The sequence below is a fragment of the Typha latifolia genome, chromosome 7 (genome assembly GCF_019914945.1).
Source record: "Typha latifolia isolate L0001 chromosome 7, TyphaL0001v2, whole genome shotgun sequence".
Classification (NCBI taxonomy): domain Eukaryota; kingdom Viridiplantae; phylum Streptophyta; class Magnoliopsida; order Poales; family Typhaceae; genus Typha; species Typha latifolia.
This window is the reverse complement of record NC_133092.1, coordinates 2,580,895-2,596,084: the sequence shown is the minus strand read 5'-3', so window position 1 is coordinate 2,596,084 and position 15,190 is coordinate 2,580,895. Positions and strand designations below refer to the sequence as shown.

The 15,190-nt window shown below is 38.6% G+C and overlaps 3 protein-coding genes and 1 long non-coding RNA gene across 4 annotated transcripts; 1 reads left to right on the top strand and 3 right to left on the bottom strand.

The window, feature by feature from the left end:
• Positions 1-1,065: 1,065 nt before the first annotated feature.
• Positions 1,066-3,676, bottom strand: LOC140793093 (uncharacterized). The gene is made up of 2 exons (XM_073144464.1): positions 3,277-3,676; positions 1,066-2,289 (listed from the first exon to the last, which is right to left on the bottom strand). Exons 1-2 carry the CDS (start codon positions 3,539-3,541, stop codon positions 1,145-1,147), a joined length of 1,410 nt encoding a protein of 469 aa, XP_073000565.1. The 5' UTR covers positions 3,542-3,676; the 3' UTR covers positions 1,066-1,144.
• A 1,212-nt stretch (positions 3,677-4,888) lies between these two features.
• LOC140792517 (ethylene-responsive transcription factor ERF023) lies at positions 4,889-5,979 on the bottom strand. Its single transcript, XM_073143570.1, has 2 exons — positions 5,893-5,979; positions 4,889-5,594 (listed from the first exon to the last, which is right to left on the bottom strand). Exons 1-2 carry the CDS (start codon positions 5,921-5,923, stop codon positions 5,020-5,022), a joined length of 606 nt encoding a protein of 201 aa, XP_072999671.1. The 5' UTR covers positions 5,924-5,979; the 3' UTR covers positions 4,889-5,019.
• A 2,772-nt stretch (positions 5,980-8,751) lies between these two features.
• Positions 8,752-10,112, top strand: LOC140791797 (uncharacterized). Its single transcript, XM_073142456.1, has one exon. It carries the CDS (start codon positions 8,942-8,944, stop codon positions 9,959-9,961), a length of 1,020 nt encoding a protein of 339 aa, XP_072998557.1. The 5' UTR covers positions 8,752-8,941; the 3' UTR covers positions 9,962-10,112.
• Positions 10,113-12,564: 2,452 nt separating this feature from the next.
• LOC140792626 (uncharacterized) lies at positions 12,565-13,811 on the bottom strand. Its single transcript, XR_012109784.1, has 2 exons — positions 12,845-13,811; positions 12,565-12,758 (listed from the first exon to the last, which is right to left on the bottom strand). It is a non-coding gene; the product is annotated as an uncharacterized lncRNA (long non-coding RNA).
• Positions 13,812-15,190: the final 1,379 nt, after the last annotated feature.

Below are 15,190 nucleotides of genomic sequence, written 5' to 3'. Positions count from 1 at the left end.
TAGAGATCTTTTCTTCTTCGTCTTCGTCTTTTTTCGTTTTTCTGGATTCCACGCAGCCACTACTATTTTGTCATGCATCGATCCGACAAAATATTGTTCTTGGTGCTCGGTCTGTCGATAAAATTATTGCATTATTAATTACCATTTGGGCTTGCTTCAGTGCTCTGTGAGATTAGAATCATTGGACGTTTAAAAAAATTTCTTAAAATCATCCTTTCATGAGTTCTATAATATATAATTAAAAAGGATTAGAGATTTGGGATAGTTCTTATTCCTTGCAATCCAGAGACCACCTGAGGCCATTACATAGTGGAGAGGACTTGGAGCTCCAATGGGAGAAAAATAGACGGTAGGAAGCTGCAATAGACTCCGTAGTAGCTTGGCATTTGCATCTCTGACTACCAAAAATATTGGTTGAAGCTTTCGTTATTGCGCCACTTGTTGAACAACAGTAGGATCCTTCCATCTACTCTACCTATTGCATTTGTGCTTGAGCATAAAGGAGCTAAAAAGGCTTCCTCTTCATCAAAGTAAGTCTTTAAGCCCTTTCTTTGGACCATAGCCTTAGTGATGGATGTACTGGATGTGAATAAAATTTTGGATCAATTTTACATCAACTCGGTTTTCTTGTTTAGATAATTTAAGAGCTTATAGACTATGCGTACGTAGGTAGACAATCAATCGAACCAAACCTTGTATAAAATTGGATCCAAACAGGCTAAGAATTTGAACCGTCCACCTCTTGATTGGGGAGATAGAAAGTTAAGCACTTGTGCTAGTGTTTTGGCCTAATGGTAACACCTTATTAACCTAATTAGCAACTTGGGGAGATAAAAAAAAAGTGGCATCTTGCATGCATGCAATTATGCAAATGATAAGAGGGCCATCCTGTAAACAGTTGGGCCTAGCTATCAATCACTTTCTCACTAGCTAGGACTACTAATGAATGGGCTTTTTCTTCTCGACTACTAGTTAGTTCAAGCAAGATGTTTAATTAAACAGTCACTTCATTAGTTAGATTGCATGAAATAGGCATTTTTTTACACAATGCAAACACACAGCCACGGATATAAAGAGTAGAGATCATGATCTTCTTTATTCATATATGTACACTAATTCACACAAATTATGGGTAGATTGAGAGTTAGTTCACCCCCTTTCTCCTTGAAGCATAGATAGCCGTGGCAATGACAGACGCAGCCGCCACGGAAGAGACCCAGACCAGAGCCGGGTGATTCCTCACCAGGAAGCTCTTCATCCTCTTGTCATAAAAATTTCTCGCCTTATCAACCTCCCTATCCACTGCCACGTAAACCGAGGGGTAGTAAGCATTCCCATCCACCCTCTTAACCAACGCAAGCTCCTCGAGCCCGCGGCCCTTCGCCGCCCCGCCGCGGAGCACGCCGGCCTTCCTCATCACCCTAACGTCGCGGACGTCCTGCACCAACTCATTCATGAGCTGGAAGTACCTCGTCACTGGCTTCTGCTTCTTGGGATTCAATTTCTCCCATGCCATCAGATTCTTGGCCACCGTCTCCAACTTGAAGTCGCATACCAACGCTGGGATGCGAAGAAATGGCTTATCGAATTTGATTCTCATAGTTCCTTCTTCTACCGGCAGGAACCGGATGCCGGATCTCCTGAGCTCCTTCGCGGCGGCCGGGATGCGGCAGACCTTCCCGCCGACCTCTTCGTCGGTTGTAGTGTCAGGCATTATGCTATAATGCAAGCACTCCAAGAGATCATTCTTCTGTAGTATCTCGCTCTTGAAATTTTTATCCGACTTTTTAAGCTTAGAGGAGGAGGAGGAGGAGGAGGAAAAGGGGGTGTAATACCAACAAAAGGGATGGAGTAACTCGTAGAAGTCCTCGGAGAAACTTGGCTTGTACATGGATCCCGCGAGAGGGTCATTTTTAAGAGAGTAGGCATTTTTAGTTTTCTCGATCGCCTCCCCGACGAATTTGAAGACCCCGGTGATGGTGCTTAGAGGGAGCTGGTTCTCATACTTGACGATGTCTTTGATTATTTCTTGGCCGCCGGTTAATTCGTAGAATTTATCGACGGCCTCCCGGACGGCTTTCGATTCTTCGAAGATTTTCTTTAGGTCTGGGAGGAATACGAGGACGAGATAGATCGCATCAACGTACTCGCTTAGCTCATCTGGAATAATTTCACCTTCAGCTGGTGGTGGTGGTGGTGGTGGTGGTGCTGGTCGTGGTGCTGGTGCTGGTGCTCCTGTTGGTGCTGGTGCTGGTGTTGGTGCTCCTGCTGTTGGTGCTGGTGGTGGTGCTGCACTTTGTTCAAATGAAATTAGTGTTCTAATTCCCAATGTTTAAGGGTGTAATTGGATCTAAATTGTTCGTCGGATAATCCGATCCATATCCATATCCATTTAGTCTGAATTCAATTACTAAATCTCAGATCCATTTATTAGATGGGTCTGAATTGGTTTCCTAATTATAAAATTTGTTTGGGATTCAATTAATGAATATAATATAATACATGATAGCTTAAAATTCTTCTTTATACCATCCACCTGTTACAAATTAATAAGATTTCCTTACTTGCTCCATCTAAGAGTTAATTACTGTGAAAATCTTTCTTATACCATTAAGTTCATCAACACCGACCGGGATTTATATTTCACACTAAACAACCACAGAAACATGGTATGAAAGAATAGCTCAATTTATAAAATGTAAGGCTTTTTGCAAATAACCACACGTATTTTAGACATATTGCAGAAAACCTCCTCCATATGAAGGTGACATTTTTATAAGATGAAAATGTGAGAGGGAAGAAGGGCATTTCAGTAAACAAAAAAATTAGATTATGTTGAATATATTACTTTTAAGCTTAGTGAGAGGTCGTAGCATGCTGCTAGTTTAGTTGAAAAAATAAATAAAGAAAAAACGAAGTCTATTTGTAAAGAGTAAGGGACTCTGATTAAGGATCTCTTATGCATACTTTATAGTTAAATATTATCTAAATATAGTATAATAAATACCACACATAACCCATTATCCTAATTTTTCTTATGCTAATTTAAAGTTAGAATAAGGGAGAAGGGATATTTTTAACAACTAAGTTATGATTACATCTTCTATCCTAATATTAGAATTAAACACAGCATATAATTGAAGATAAATTCTTCTCTAAATTATGGATAAAAAATGACTACCAATACTATCGGATCGGAGTTGGATTGGTCCGCACCTAATCCTAATCCTAATCCTATTTTTTCTCATTTAAAATTAAAACAAATAGATGGAGTACCTGAATGCTTTGCAAGTATAAGATCGCGACAATTCCCAGCTATTTTGGTCAACAAATTCTTGGCCTCCGATATGGTCTTCAAGGTCACCTGCTTCTTCGTGATAGCAAAATAAACAGCTCCGGCTCTTAATGCGAAGCTATCAAGCCAATCGGTTTCGGTAAAGTTATCGTTGGCCTTAATTGCAGGGGACAAAATGATAGACTTGGGCTCGAACTCATTTCGGCTCTCTTCTCTCATGCGTTGATAGGCTCGAGCGGTCGACATGATGACAACCAAATTGATTTGCTTACTGTTCTTTTGTGCTACTTGGAGCTGAGAGACGATTATATATATATATATATATATATATAAGAAGTGTTTCTGTAACACTAGCCGAAGCTCGCTTCTTATTCGTTTCTTTTAGTTGGAAGAGGGGTGAGGATAGAGAAAGGTATTTATTTATTGAGTATTTGGCATGCAGCGAAGCAAATCAAGGAATCAAGGTTTCTTCTAACACCGGGATTAAGTATCCATATGGCCAATGCCATGTCCTGGAATTAATGCAAGTAATCTAGGTATGTCAAGATTTTAACAGGTATTACTTGTTACATAAGGCCCCCCCCCCCCCCAAAAAAAAATTTTAAGCAGAGGCGGAAGGAAGTTTTGTTGGAAAAATATGCTTATTTTTCACATGAGCTATGTTGTTGTGAGTTAGCTAGGTAGGGCTGTCTAAAATAGCCGAGCCCCAGCTCAAGCTTGAAAAGATCTAAAATTGAGATCTATTTTCAAGTATTTATAATTTACATTTTATATTTTAAATATTTATAAATTGCACCATTGTTTGTTTGACGAAATTTTATATATATATATATATATTTTTTATGAGTTATCTTGTTATAAGATAGAGTTAGGCAAGAAACAACCAAGCATGCTCAAGCTTGAAAAGAAGAGATGTTAGATTTTGGGCAAGTTCAAATCAAGCTTGAATGGAGTACTACTTAGGATTCCAAGCTGAATTGATTCTAGTTTGAACAAAATTTTCTATAGAGCAACATATTTCTAACATTAAAAAAGTGTTCAAACGAAATTATTCAAATAAAAAAGTTATTCTTACGAGATTTAACTCATTCAAATTGAGCATAGAATATTCATCTTTTCAGTCCAAGTATGGATTTTTCGGGAGCTTATCTTTTGGGGCTATAAAAAGAAAATTTTGAAAAAAAATAAGTGGCTATTAAAAATATCTAGGAGGGCAAAAAGAGAAGAGTTAAAATAATTGAATAAAGTAGGTTTTTAATCTTGAGTGTTATTAAGGTTGGGTATCAAGCACAGAAGCGGTGTATTGAGAGGGATGCAAGTAATTCACTTCAAAAATGATTGTGGGTAACGACGGACGGTTTATAAATGTTTTGCAAACTTTGATTATTATAGTGCTCGATTTGATTCTAAAAAAAAGGATCTATAGTATTTTACTATTATTTGAAAAAAGGTTTTTCACGTTAAAAATATTATGTTTGTGTGTGATTTTATATTTCTTATTTTAACTAATATTTAGTATATTAATTAAAAAATATATCTTCTAGTAAATAATTAAATATTTTTATTTTCATCAAATAAGCCAAATGTCGCAGGTGATCCGGCAATAAAACGCTAACTCGATTAGATCATGTAGCAAATATTCAGTGGCTCACAGTGCAAGTATAAACCAACAATATTTTATCGTCATTTACATATATATATATATATATATATACATATATCAATTAATCTCTGGGCCGGAGTGGCGATACGCTTGGATCATCAAGACTCGCAGCATCGCACTGCGAGGTGCAACCAAACCCGTCCCACCAATACCACGACTCTTCTATACACGACATCTCCTTATCCATCAACGCGAACAACTCGATCTCTCCCCAGAAGTCCTCTTCCGTATTCGAGGTAGAAGAAGAAGAAGAAGAAGAAGAAGAAGACGGTTGTAACTTATCGAGCTTAGCAGCCGCGAGGGCGGCGGCTCGGATGTCTTTGGGGCTCGACGTGGAGGGGCGGGGGAGGAGGTGGAGAAGCTCGGGGAAGTTGAGGAGGGCCACGTGTCCCTTGAGGCAATGCGCCGCGACGTCGTACGCGCGAGCCGCCATCTCCGGGGTGGAGAACGAGCCGAGCCATATCCGCGACTTCTTCCGCGGCTCACGGATCTCGGACACCCACCGCCCCCATCGCCGCTTCCGGATGCCACGGTACACCTGGTGTCGCATCCCGCCGCCGGACGCTGCGGCGTCGGTAGTTGGTGGCGATGGTAAGATTGGAAGAAGCTTCATGGAAGGCCGCAGCTCTTCATCTCCTTTTTATTTAAAAAAAAAAATCAACCAAACAAGAATTATTAGTTTTGTTTGGCTTTGAGTAATTTTGATCATGGCTCGAAGATTTGATCATCAAATCAATTTTAATAACAACTCTTTGAAAGTATGTTACATTATCACATACATAATCACTGTATTAAACAAATAAAATATTTTTAAAAACCTATTTATTAAAAACAAAAGTTTGAAACCGATATTATAATTTTTTTTTCCGATACAAATTTGAAGCAAACTAAGTTATATAATATTTGGCAAACAAGAAGAGGGAAAATTAATTACCAATTTCCTGATGATGAAATGAAGACGCCATTAATTCCTTGGAACCCAAGAAGCATGGAAGCCTGCTAATTATAAGACGATATAAATAGCTAAAATGGAGGAGGCCTTGCATCCGATGTTGCAAATTGGAGAAGAGACAGCCATGGAAGCCAATCACCAGCTTACGTGTAGCAAATCGCATTTAGAGAAGAAAAGGACGTAAAGCTAAATGGAAGGCACGAGTTTCTTTTTCCGAGCCAGAAATGTCTCAATCTGTATCTGTAGGGTTTATACGACAAAGATTATCCATTGCATGAGAATTTTCGTATTATTTTCTCGTTGTTTATAAAATGGACAAAGAGACGAGGTGGTCTGCATCTTGTAATCAAAGTTACCCAGTCACCACCACTATCACTAGAGCTTATATTAGAAAGAGTTTGTCACTTTATCTTATTTTCTTCTGTTAGTGCATTAAAAATGAGATATTTGTCAATAAACTTTCACTCAAACATACTAATTGACCAGTGAGTTATTATACCTACCAAAGATTAAACATAATCTCGTCAAAATGTGAATAGATGAGACCTATTAGGTGTGCAGATAATATATTTGTGGATAGAGGAAGCATAAGACATTAGTAAAAATTTAACCATATTTTTGTGGATTCTTTTGTCTTTTTATTTTTTACTATCTCAAGTGAATGGCTCTAAGAATGAACTAAATCCTGGTTACATCTTCTTATAAAGAAGGCAAGAATAATTAGCACACGTAATTTAAAAAAAAAAAATCAAAGAGCCACTGCTAAACCATGTGAAATAAAAGTGAAAGAATTAGAATTATTTTGATAAAAAGTCTTATTTTAGAGTATTTCTAATAATTATTTATTACATATTGACATCCTCAACTTATCACTTTCTATTATTTTTAATTTCCTCAAAAGAAAAGTTGACACATGTATTCTCTGAATTATCTAATTGTAATACTTAACTCTACCCATTAAGATTTTTTCTAAAAACAAATGTTATAAAATCAAGTAACTAAGTAGATGAACAAAAATAACCATATTTTTTCTTCCTCATCTCTGTTAAAAGTGGATTTATTAGAGATGTGTGGTTTAGAATCTAATATTTAAAAATGTTGTCACGAATACCACTAAAAAAAAGATGAAAAAAATATAGAAGGAAGATAATGACATTTTTATTTATCCATTAAATTAGTCAAAATTTAAAATTATTTCTATAAATTTTTATGAAAAAATATTGATGGAGAAAACTTAGTGATACATTTAAATAATTTAAGCGGCATATATATTATTTTTTTCTTGAGAAGTCAAAAGTGATATGGAAGGATAATTGAGATGGTTCAAATATAAGTAACTCTTTTTATAAAAGCTTTTGATACAAAGAGCCAAACACAGACGCTAATAAAAGTATATTAATATCTTGACTGTACTATATAAAAATTCAAAACAGCTATCACTGTAGCACACTGATATGAGTGTACCCATTTGCGACAGTAAGCCACATATTAGTGATATGAGCGCACTCATTTGCATCAATTATTTGCGAAAGAAATTAAAATGAATAGCATATGTTGTTGTGGTTGGTGATTTGGCTCATCGGTGATCCATTTTTTTAGAAGAATAGACATGTATATTTAATATATATATATATATATATATTAATAAGAGCTAGCATCAGCATCGATATCTACCATATGTTTAATCTACAAACTGTCTTATCAATTAAAATTCATCTACACAGACTTACTGGGTCACAAAGGGCACAAATCTATCACCATGCCCCCTTCCCCCTAAAGTATCGTACTAGCATTTTCGTTTTGAACGAAAAAGACAGTTTAATTTTGTTGTAAATGTGTGATAGGACTGAGCACTATTGCAATGTCAGTGACGCTAGGATTGCTCAATTTGAAAACTAGTGGTCATTTTGATGGCTATCAATTGCACTAACTTCCAGAATTTCTGAATAAATACACGAGGGAGAATTAAGATAGATGGTGGTCTTTATTATTGCAATCTACTGAAAGTCCCAATCCGCAATTAGAGGCCCCGTGAACAAAATTGGGCTTTGCTGTTAGGATGTTGCATTCAATAATAATGGCACGTACATGATTGTCTTGCATGTCGACGGTCGTGAAATTTCCAGACGTTTTTTTCTTAAAGAAAATTAGAGATTTCAACATGGGCCCTTTTATTTTAGAGGAGTAAAAGGGGCAAGCACATAGTAGGTACATTCTTAGATGATAAAAAACCATGGTCCAATCCAAAGAGTTGCATCACTTATCTTGTTCCAGTCCGAGCCTTGATCATTAACAGAGTTTGATATCAGCCGGCAGAGAGACTTTAGAATGAATAACATTCTATATGTTTTTTAAGCAAGTCTTTCATATGCAAGGCATTGAGCTGAGAGAGAATGGCTCTGGGGAGTAGTAGATTAAGACATGAAATAAATGGGAGAGAAACTTAGATATCCAATGTTGATGGATGGTACCACTGATGGGATTAAATCCATCCTTATATCCTCCAACTGAAACATGGATCATTAAAATTAGACTAGAGAAAATGTTAGGGAAGAAGAATATACTGTTTTTGGGCTGGGCTTAGAGAGAGAGGCCCATAAGTGAAGTCAACCCAATAAGTAAGTTTGGGCTCAACCCTGGTCCTCTCTGGTACTGAGTAGTGAGTACCACCACACAAGTGGGCAAGGCTTTCAAGTATCCAGTATTTGACGTGGCCCAAAGAGGGCCACATAAGATATCACCTTCGTCCAGGTGTACTCATGATATCCAATCATCTCGTCATATCTCGACGCCCAACTCCACACCACGTAAAAGAAGAGACAACGGAATGAAGACAGGCGTAGTATCCCTTCCCACATCTCTCAAGAGGCCAGTCTCATCCATTCCCATATCTATCCTCCAATCTACACCACTCGTAATTCAAAATTCTTCCTTTCTCCTCCTCCACAAATCTCTCCCTTAAAACAAAAGCCGCAACCAAACACTTTAGCCTCCACAACCAACCCTCCCCAGATTCCTCTCCACAACTCAAATGGGATGCGCGAGCTCTAAGAGCGTGGAGAAGTCCGTCACAGTTGACTCCATCTACCGCCCGCCGCCGGCGAGCATCGCCCTCTTCGACATCAACACCATCGACGAGCCATGGCTCATCGCCGCCGCGGCCGCAAAAGACCAGGACGAATCCAAGAAACCCACATCTAATAACCCCGTCGTCCCCCTCCCTCTCCTCGAGAAGCTCGAGTCCTACGACGTCGCCCCCAAGTCCTGGTCCGAGGTGAGCAAAGCCCTCCAAGACCACCTCAACAATCCCAAGACTGCTCTCGAAGACGACTCCAATGTTCCAATCAAGAATTCGCCGCCACCGCCGCCCAAAATCAACCCGATCCAAACGTTTGACGAGCTCAAGAAACCGCCTCCTCCCGAGCTCGCCGGCTCCCGCCCCGTGAGCTCGAACAGCTTCATCCTCCGCGACAAGCAGCAGCAGTCTAACGGCATCAATAACGCCGTCAAGTGGCGGCGGAGGGATCCGTTCGAGTCGTACCCGGAGAAGTGCCCGCCGGGGAACGGCGAAGGAGTGGTGCTCTACACGACGACCCTCCGAGGCGTCCGTCGCACGTTCGACGACTGCGAGAAGGCCCGGCAGATCGTGGAGGCGTACGCGGTGGAGGGCGGCGTGGCGGTGGACGAGCGCGACGTGTCGCTGCACGGGGAGTACCTGAAGGAGGTGCGGGAGTTGGTCGGGGAAGGGGATGCCACGGTGCCGAGGTTGTTCGTGAAGGGGCGGTACTTGGGAGGGGTGGATGAGGTGCTGGAGCTTGGGGAGACGGGGAGGTTGAGGGAGATGATGAGGTGGGTGAGGAGGGAGGGAGGTGGGGGAGAAGGGAGGAGAGGGTGCGAGGGGTGCGGCGGGGTGAGGTTCGTCCCGTGCTTGGAGTGCAGTGGGAGTTGCAAGGTGGTGGTGATGGTGGAGAAGGAGGGGGAGGGAGAGGAGGTGGAGAGGTGTGGGAAGTGCAACGAGAATGGATTAATGATGTGCCCTGTTTGCCATTAATTAAGAGCTTAATTCGACTGTAATTTTACGTTTAAGTGGGTCATTATATTTTGTAGTAGTGTATACATACAATTATACATACATATATATATATATATATAGGTATGACAAAAAGGGCTTGCAATATAGTGATTAATTTTTGTTTTACAAAGTGTTTAATCTGATATAAAATTCCCATTCATCTTAGTTATTTATCTCCATCAAATATTTGAAATGATGAACAATAATAAAATTTAGGGAAATTGATCAAATAGCCATATATTTTTGGCGTAAACTTTGAAATAATTTGACTCTCTTAGACTCTTAGTTATCAATAGCTATTAGTTACTTAATAAACAATGTCCACAAGAAAAAAATAAAATAAAATTTGTGGAACTCTCAGGTGCCCAAAAATTGCTTCACTTCAGCCTTCCAGATCCGCGTAGAGCTGCAAATAAGTTTCATGAAGCTGTTTCCAAATGACATTTTCTTACAGGCATAGCAGTAGATAAAAATCTTATTATCTATGAAGTGCTTCTGCATGTTAATCAGTATTGCACCAGCTTTAGAAGGTTTTATACCCTCAACGGGGGATAATTTAAATATTTTAGTTAAATTTAACGTACAGTGCTTTTGATGATTAAATCCAAAGTGTAAAGGTCTGAATGATATTTTTTATCCCAGGATGTTTTTAATCAATCTTTTTATTATTTATATATCTCATCCTGAATATACCTTGTATGTAGCCTCTAAACCTTATTAATATACAGGGCACCTGAGAAACTGAAACACATCATATTTTTCATAACCATACTCCCAACTTATCAAAGTGGATATTCACAATGAGTTTTCTCCAACCTGCCCATAGATTTCAATAGCAATTCCAAAGGTTTTCAACTCCCCTCAAACCCCAACCATTTTGTCGCCAAATTAACCTCTTAGTGGCATCCATTATCTAGTATGAATGTCACATGCATTTATTTTGGGCTTAATTAGTAACTAAAACATTGGTGGAGAAACCAATCTGTCCATGATTGATTATTAGACAGGACAAAGATAAGGAAAAAATTATATTTATAGAGCAATAAATGCTATTGGTCGAGCAACTTTTTTATCACTTTTTATATATACTAGTTAAATTGGATATGAACCTTAATTAATAATAATGTATGAGTAGGATTATAATTTTTGCTCCCTAAATATCACTTCCTCGTAATAATAAATAAAATATATAGGGGTATTTTGTCATAAGCGATATTTGCAAGGTAAGAATATTACGAATGATAAGGCAATCGTGAGTTAAATAATAATGATGCCCATATCTAATCTTTTAAAATACATGTAAGGGTATTTTTGTCATTATAAAAATATTGTTATGTCAACCATACTCTTTGCTATGTAATTAAATAGTATAGATAATTGCACTAATTTATCATCACTTACATGTGTACCCTCTTATTTGTTTTTTTTTACACAAATTGACCCTTTACTTTAAACTGTAGAAAAATTCTCACCTCATAATCATATTACTAAAGAATATTAATTAATTATTAATATTTTTTCTTTACTTTCTCTAAATAATAGTATCTGTAGAATCTAAAATTTATCATGTCATTTTGTAAAGTAATTTATAGTTAAAGAAAGTTAAATAAGAGTATGGAGATAGAAATAAGGGACAGTTAAAAGGGTTTAGGTATTATTATTCTTTATAATCTATGGTGCTCTAGAAGTAAATATAGCAAGAAAAGTTATTCTTTAATAGATATTATGCACGAAAATAAAATATCAGAGCACTGGTATTTTATGTTCTTTTAATTATAAATTTAATTATAATTACGAAGAATAAAACTTTTGGAACAAGTGGAGTCCATGTGCCATTAAATTGTATACCCAGCGAAAAGTTTTGTGCGCTTTAACTGCTTATCAACAGAGAGAGAGAGAGAGAAACACAACAATAAAACCGTCTAAATTAATTGCGATCACGTGCCCCCACGAGGTTTACCTGACCGCGCTGCCGTTACCCGAGGAGATGGGCTCTCCTACCGACACGTGTTATGCACGTGCTCGCGTACCATTTCCCGACGCGAGGGAGGCGTGACGGCCTTCCGATGCGGTGTGCTGTCTCGCGGCGTACACCTGTTTTCCAATCCCCCCACCCCCACCCACCTAGCCTAACTCGTGGACCGGCCGGTCGAGGTGCTCGCTTCGGCTGGGCACTGGGAGCGCGGCTCGGCTCGGTGCGGCGCGGCGATGAGCCGGTCAAGATGGTACCCTCAGTAATGTTTTCATGTCGAAGGTGCTTTTGTCTCTCTCTCTCTCTCTCTCTCTCTCTCTCTCTCTCTCTCTCTCTCTCTCTCTCTCGAGATGGATCGAGTGGAATTTGTATCAGTATTACGCCTCAGTCCCGATTTAGGAAAAATAGCTATTCTATTTTTTTTTTTATTCTCTAAATTATACTTCTAAATTTAGCCGAGTAATTTTATGTTTAGTTATAAACTAAAATAGTGATGTAATAATTAAAGTTGAGATTAATATATAAATAAGAAGTATAAAGTGTTATAATTCATTATGAGTAATGCATACTTAAGTAAGAGATGAGATAAGTGTGAAAAATTGAGTGGAAGTTTTGGTCAAATTAAGGATAAGATTATTGAACTCCAAGACCTAATACCACTGACACGCCAGTAAACTAAAACAGACAAACCTACGACAATAACTATTGACAACAATATCACAACATACAATAACAGCAAACCACTAACAATAACACACAATAAAAATAATACACAAACAATACGAAATGACCATCAGCCGAAACCTGCAATGAAGGGAACGAACCATCATCATGTGCACAAATGGGAGAAGCCAAGGAGAAAGGTGAAGCAAGATGACTCGACCACAGACCCAACCCGACTCGAGATCTCCAAGCCAAAATTAAACTCTTAAACCATCACTTGACGCTCTGGCGAAGTCGGATGCTACACCAATGCCAAGCCCAAGCCCAAGCTTAAGGCGAATTTCTAAGTAGGCTTAGAGTCAGGCAATGGGTTAGAGGGGATTCGACGAAGAAGAATCATTATCAAGCTCATCTCATTTGACCGAAAGGACACTATTGGAGACGAGTCAAAGTGTCAAACCCTCGAGAGAGTAGGGTAGGGACATCTGGCAAAACAGGGTGGATCAATGCTTGGATAGAGCCGATGAGCCCCAAAGGTGATGGTGGAGAAAATTGGAGGGACCCCAGAGTGGAGCACTTATGCGTATAGAGGGTGAAGGAGAAATGAGAGGGTGGAGGAGGAACGGGCCGACTACACTTGGGCAGAGTGGTTAGACAGATGATGGAGAGAGATAAAAGTGGGGGAAATGCATCTTCTCTCTCCTAACAACTCGAGCTAGGGTTAGTGTTATCTCAATTTTGCTATCAACTGTTATCTATAGACATAATCACGAATGCTTGTTAAGATTTGAAATGAGCTTAATAAAAAAGAAACGAGAAAGAGGAAGGTTGTGAGAGCGAAACCACTCTTGCCATACTCTCCATGATGAAAGAGAAATCCATAAAACTTCCTACAAGTCTTCTAATCTAATGGCCTTTTAAACTCTCCAGTCTATCAAAGCCTATTCAAAGAAATTAAGTTTGCCACGTGGTATCAAGCACTTTGCGTACATATTACTTTCTTCACATCCCCCACAAGGGATGCTTAATAGTTAAAAGCATCACTAAGTGCTCGTGAAATCTAATCTCTCGTGAGCTGAAAGGATAGGAGCAGTACTCATGCATGATGGGATATCTTCCTTGCCTAAGAAGTAAGAAGTCATGCATGCATGCTCTTGAAATGGCTCATCATTGTAAACATATAGCAACTGTGCCTTTAATCGTATATGCATGTCTATATGATGTGTGGGACTATAAACATGATGAGTACTCCTAATCAAGTGCTCTCTCTCTCTCTCTCTCTCTCTCTCTCTCTCTCTCTCTCTCTCTCTCTCTCTCTCTCTCTCTCTCTCTCTATCTATCTCTATCTATCTATCTATATATATAGAGATAGATAGATAGATAGATAGATATATGGTCATATCATTTCACTTTTCTTCTATCCTCCAATGTCCTTGTCAAAAATGGCGTCCCTACCAAATGATCCCTTTCCACTCGTCACTCTTCGAAGTGTTGGTGCTACTGCTTTGTCCTTTAACTTTTTGATGCCCTTGGCCTCGTCAAATGGGGGCGATCCAACACCATGTGGCCATTCGAAGTTTGAATGCCATTTCCACAGCTACCTTACGTACGTCACATTATCTTATCTATTGATTGATTGATAATTTCTCTCTATTTTATAGTCATCATTATTCAGATATGACATTCAGGAGTGTATTGAAAGCATAGCATATATATTATTGGCTCCTTATCTATTACTGAACTGCGTTGCATACAAGAAAATGTTAATAGTTTAAATAAAAATTATTGTTCTTTAGTAAGTTATATTTAATCATAAAACTAATTATCAAAGCATATATATGACAAAAATGAGAATAATTTTGGCAAGTTGATATTTGAATCTTGTTTCTATTCAACACGAGGATTATGCTTAATATCTTGGGTTATCTTCAACTTGGATTAGATTAGATAAAGTTGTAGGTGGGGAGGGGGGCCCCAATTAATTAGAGGATAAAACTACACACATTCATATTCTTGAGACATTCCTTAGTCCTTCCAACCTCTTAAGAAATTCTTTCTTAGCACAAAGTGAGATCTCACGAGTTGCAAGGGTAGCTAGCTGTAAGATAAGATATGCCACTCGCCATGGATAAGCTATTAATATCTTATACCTATTTTTAATACCCATTTGATCCTAACCATCTTTTATCTATCTTTGCTTCTTTCGTTCCTTCCCCTAAATGCATTACTCTGCAACCCCACCCATCCATTCCCATCCCTCTTCCACTTTTTCATTTTGCAATGTCCATCTGAATGCATGCCCATACGACTCGTCCAAAACGGGATGACATGAGCTGACATGACATGACATGACATGACATGACCATCATCATAGATTGGGCCCAAATGGGCCGTACATAGGAATTCCTTGTATCCTATCTCCCCTCGACACATACAGATACCGAGATGATTGACGGTGCAAAGAATGATCGAAATAATTCACAATAGATGTTATAAAGTTTTGATCCTTCTCGGTGATGTGAGGATTGATTTTTATTTTTTTAAATTCTATTCAAAGTATTATTAGTGACTCA